Raw genomic sequence first — 5,240 nt, forward strand, 5'->3', positions numbered from 1 at the left:
GCTCAAAGACGGGCAGAGCAGTTGGAAGGTGAGTTTCCCCTGCGGCGCTTTCCCGTGACTGGGGGTGGTTGTGTGCCGGTCAGGCTGCTCGTTGCTTGCTTCCTTAGGTGCAGATGACAACATCCCAGGGAGAGGTAGGCTCCAGGTTTGACTTGGGACTGCCTGGGTGAACCACCGGCTTGGGCTGGCAGCATTTTATATTTCCTTTTGAGGTCAAATAGTTTTACAGTGCAGTTCTAGTCACCTCACATGACATTATTTCATCCTTTCTGTCTGTTGGAGCTTAAGTTTTGACCGGAGTCCTCCAGGAGAATCAGAAGGGTACGTGTGAAGGGGGAGACTGTTTAATCATCCAGAGGGGTCTGCAGAGCTGTAGGCTTTCCCACTCCATGCCAGCACCCAAGGGTCTCCTTTCTGCCTTGGGAACTGGTGAGGCAGGGGACAGGGAATGCAGCTTCCTCCCTTCCTGATGCCTGGTCCGTCCTGGGGAGGTGGGCAGGAAGGACTCCTTGTCACTTGCCAGCAGTGCTGTGTTTCTGAGCTGGTTCCCACAGGTGCTCTTGGGTTGCATCTCTGCTATGAGGGAGAGGCAAGGCAAGAAGGAGCAGTGGCATTTTCTGGTTCTGAGTTTCATCTTTAATAAAAAAGCAAGAGCAGAGCTTGACTAAGGGGAAAGAAAAAACAAAATCCAGAAACATAGGCCACCTCAAGCTGGGTGCAGTTTGGTCCTAGCTGGTGAGAAAACCTACCCAGTTCTCTCCTTGCAGGACACAGCTTCTCACCTGCTTCTGCCATCATCCCGTCAAGTCCCAGGGCTGGACTGCCCACCTCATGAGATGATGATTAAATCCACGTGTTGATCTTTGGGCTGGGGAGAAGTCATGCTGTTGAGGTTGAGGAGTTCTGGCTCTGTGCATCGCCTACACACTTGCCTTTTGTGTAAAGCACCTACTTCTGGCTCTGGCTAGAGCAATGCTTCAGGAGGGCCTGAGGGTGAGAGGTACTTTATTGGACCCTAAACCAGACTTTGTGGACTAGAGAGATTTGATAAATTTAGTTAGCAGAGGCAGCAGGTCAGAGTTTTTTTCAGGTGCATGCCTAGTCAGCTTGAAAACCAAAGTTGCCAAACCTCAGGCAGAGACGCCTCTTGTCTGAAATCTCTGGTGCTAAGTTTGACAGTAACATGTCATTCAGAGGCAAGCTACATTGCCTGCTGTGCTTTCCTGTTGCCATGTGGTGATTATGAAGAGCCAGCTGAGGCGAGCTCAGGATGGCAGTGGAAAGATCGGGTGCTGGCATGGTCATCCTTTGGCTGACCCCCCGGCACAGCTGGAGCCACAAGTCCGTCCCTCGCGCCCTTGGTCTGCCTCAGCGAGGAGGCTGCTCCAGCTCTGGTCCCCAGCACACAGCTGGTTAAAGGGACGTCTGCCACCAGTGACTGACAAGGATAATTCTGCTCTGGAGACTTAGCACCGAGATTTATACTGAGTGTCATTCAAGAGCAAAAGCTCACCCATTCAGGGTAAATTCTAATGAAGTACATTTTAGCAGGCAATGTTTTTACAGCTTTTGTGAGAAGTGCCATATGGAGCTGGGTTTAAAACCCACTTGTGTGAATTTTAAGTGGCATTACTTTCATTACCATAACCTAAGGTTAAATGAGCAATAAATTTATCTCATGGGAGAGTGGGCAGAGGGAAAGTTCCAGATTCAGTGTGGCTGCCACTAATGAGGAGTTGGAATAAGGGTATGTCAGGTTATTTGTTTTCTTTCTTTCTTATTTTTTTTTTTTCCTCCTAAACACATAAGCCTGGGTTTCTCTGATTTTAAAATCCAAGGCTTTGCAAGGAGGTGGTTATTTAGGCATGCCAATTTGGGAATATCCATTGCATAGGTAAAGAAATTTTCTGCAGTGTCTAATTTTTGCCTTTTTTTTTTTTTTTTTGTCTTTCATCTTGTTTTGTTCTTTCTTTGCTGTACAGCTCTGCTAGCTGAGATTAAGGTGTTCAGAGTTCCTGATTTGCTTCTGATTCAGTGCCAGTGCTGCTGTGGGCACTCAGCCACTCAACGTCAAGTGTATATAATAGGAAAAATAAGAATACAGCAATTTGGGGAGTAATTTTTTCCACCCCTCACATTAGTCAGAGGGGTTTTCCTCCCTTATGCGATGGCTGGATAGAATCCCTCTTAGAGCAGCTCGAGAAAGCAGGCCTTTGCCCGTTAAACGTGTAAAAACGAGATGTAAAATACCAAGTAAAGGCTATGGCAGTGGAAATCGCTTCTCAGCTCCCTGTTGCATGCCGTCAGGAAAGGCCTGGGCAGGGGTCGCATCCCCTGCCTGCAGACCTGCCTGTTGATTCTGCCGTCCTCCCGTGGGCTGCAGCCCCCCTCTCACCTGGGACCAGGCACCGCCTTGCTGCTGGGCCAGTAACCCCCTCGGGCGGGGGGGCAAACCCGGGCTGGGGTGGGCCTGGGGATGCCGTGGAGGGCAACCTGCCCAGGGGTGACTGGCCCTGCTCCTTCCCTTCTCCCCAGGCAGCGTGAGGGAGATGTGGCACCGAGGAGCAGGCTCGGCCGAGGGTCTCCTGAGGGGCTGACGGGCGCCTTTTGACCTCCGGGAGCAGCTTGGATGAAAGCCTCAGCTGTGAACGACATGAACGCTTCGGGTCTCGCCCCCCTGGGAAATATCTCTCGTCTCCTGAATCTTTCTGAGAAGAACTCACAGATCTTGCAGTTTGAGGATGAGGATTGTCATGTGCCTTTGGCCATGGTCTTCACTTTGGCCTTGGCTTATGGGACTGTGATAATTCTGGGAGTCGCTGGGAATCTGGCCTTGATTGTCATTATTTTAAAACAAAAGGAGATGCGCAATGTTACCAACATCCTCATTGTCAACCTGTCCTTTTCTGATCTTCTGGTGACCATTATGTGTCTTCCCTTTACCTTTGTGTATACTTTAATGGACCACTGGATTTTTGGGGAGGCTATGTGCAAATTGAATCCTTTTGTGCAATGTGCCTCAATCACAGTCTCGATCTTTTCTTTAGTCCTCATTGCTATTGAACGCCATCAGCTGATCATCAATCCCCGTGGCTGGAGGCCAAACAACAGACATGCCTACATGGGGATTGCTGCCATATGGGTTTTAGCTGCAGCTTCCTCTTTGCCTTTCCTGATTTACCACGTGTTAACGGATGAGCCCTTCAGAAACATAACATTTGATGAATATAAGGACAAATATGTGTGCTTGGACCTGTTCCCCTTGGACACTGCCAGGCTTTCTTATACCACAACGCTTTTGGTGATTCAATACTTTGGACCACTTTGTTTTATATTTATTTGCTACTTGAAGGTAAGAGAGAATACTCTTATGATATGTATTTCTTTCTGTCTGATGTTTGTCCATCTTTGTTAAGTGGATGGTTGTAGGTTAAATTATCCCACGTTTCTCTTTGTTGAATTTCCCGTAGATATACATACGACTAAAAAAAAGGAACAACATGATGGACAAGATGAGAGACAATAAATACAGATCCTCTGAAACCAAAAGGATCAACATCATGCTGATGTCAATAGTGGTCGCATTTGCCGTTTGCTGGCTGCCTCTCACCATCTTCAATATTGTGTTTGATTGGAATCATGAAATTCTGCCTGTCACGACCTGCAGCCACAACCTGTTGTTCCTGATTTGCCACCTCACCGCCATGATCTCTACCTGTGTGAACCCCATCTTCTATGGGTTTCTCAACAAGAACTTCCAAAGAGACCTGCAATTTTTATTTCATTTTTGTCATTTCCGCACCCGTGAGGAGGATTATGAGACCATAGCCATGTCCACCATGCACACAGATGTTTCTAAAACCTCTTTAAAGCAGGGAAGCCCAGTCACATTTAAAAAAATAAATAGTGATGATGATGACAAAATATAAAGAAGTAATAAAAATTCTACACCAGTCTGCTGGAAGTGTGATCACAGGTGTAACGTGTCCAGAGACAAGCACAATTATATAACAAGTACAAAATGGGTAATGCTTTTCTTCATTTTCCAAGGAACTTTTATTGTTGTCACTTTGAAATTATACACACATTTTTTGTGCCTTTCACTGCTTCAGTGTGTGCAGCAGTTATATCTGAATCTTATTATAAGACATAGGTGGACCTGCTACTACCTATGGTTTTCATCAGCTGTCTTTTGTTCTGTTTTCTTTGTACAGTTATGCGCTTTAGCACAAAGATATATTTATTGATTTCTTTTTTTCAGAGAAGTAGTTCTCAGGAGTGTCCATCTAAGACCATTAGAAACAATATGAACAACAGGGAGGCTGTCACCACAGAGGACAGTCATCCCAGCATAAAATTAGGACATTCTGATTTGAAGAGCTCATCTTTTTTTTTAATCTGCCTTTTGAGCAATATTAAAATACTGTAAAATCAGCGTAGGCATGCATAAAATGATTCTGTGAAACCTGTAGAATATGTTAAATGGGAACATGCAGTTGTCTTGTTCATAGAGGCAATTCAGGCTGTAATCACTTAAGTTCAAAGACAGGATTAAGAGAGAAATTCTGTACTCATTTATGACAATAAAACCCTACAGTAATGCCACAGAACACAATGGGATTACTCTGATGTTTCACCACAGCAAATGAGAGCATAAATGGGTATTCAGTCCCAAATGATTAGAGCTGATTTTAATAATACAGGCTTTTTAATGAAAAAAAGAAAAAACAAACCAAACCTCATTTTCATCTGCCATCACTGACGGCAGTTAGTGTTGCTGGGGTGAAAAGTATTGTCTATACCAAGCCTCTGAAGCGTCTAAATCCTCCTTGAGACCTATGTCCAGAACGTAAAGGGAGATGGGACTGTTCACTGTCTGGACAAGGTGCAATTCCATCTTTGAAGGTGACAGTGAAAATCAGGTCTGGTGTTAAAAAAATAAGCTTTAGCTATCTGAACCTTCTGAAAATAATTACTGCTGATCTATATAAATTATGTATAGCCTCACAATATTCCATGTTCAGATGCAGTGAAATAAACCTGGATTATCTCCAAGACAATGGACGTTTTAATCAAGATCTGCAAAATTTAAAAGGAAGGTATGAGGATAGCTTGGGTGTAATTGGTATGTTTATCTCCCAAACTCAGTTTCAAGTGTTGGTTGAAGTGTGGAAATATTTGCCAAATAGAAAGCTCTGTGTGTTATTGCTTAAAATCTATATCCACTAATTACACAAAAT

At 44.8% G+C, this 5,240-nt stretch overlaps 1 protein-coding gene across 1 annotated transcript; it reads left to right on the forward strand.

The window, feature by feature from the left end:
• Positions 1-2,653: 2,653 nt before the first annotated feature.
• On the forward strand, positions 2,654-4,334 carry NPY1R (neuropeptide Y receptor Y1). Its single transcript, XM_008945596.1, has 2 exons — positions 2,654-3,352; positions 3,471-4,334. Exons 1-2 carry the CDS (start codon positions 2,654-2,656, stop codon positions 3,927-3,929), a joined length of 1,158 nt encoding a protein of 385 aa, XP_008943844.1. The 3' UTR covers positions 3,930-4,334.
• The last annotated feature ends 906 nt before the right edge of the window (positions 4,335-5,240 follow it).

The sequence above is a fragment of the Merops nubicus genome, unplaced genomic scaffold, assembly GCF_000691845.1.
Source record: "Merops nubicus isolate BGI_N331 unplaced genomic scaffold, ASM69184v1 scaffold12788, whole genome shotgun sequence".
NCBI lineage: Eukaryota > Metazoa > Chordata > Aves > Coraciiformes > Meropidae > Merops > Merops nubicus.

Bases quoted from the DNA above. Each gene is read 5' to 3' on its own strand.
- NPY1R (XM_008945596.1), top strand. From the start codon at position 2,654: ATGAACGCTTCGGGTCTCGCCCCCCTGGGAAATATCTCTCGTCTCCTG. The intron at 3,353-3,470 runs GTAAGAGAGAAT...AATTTCCCGTAG, and splicing joins TATTTATTTGCTACTTGAAG to ATATACATACGACTAAAAAA.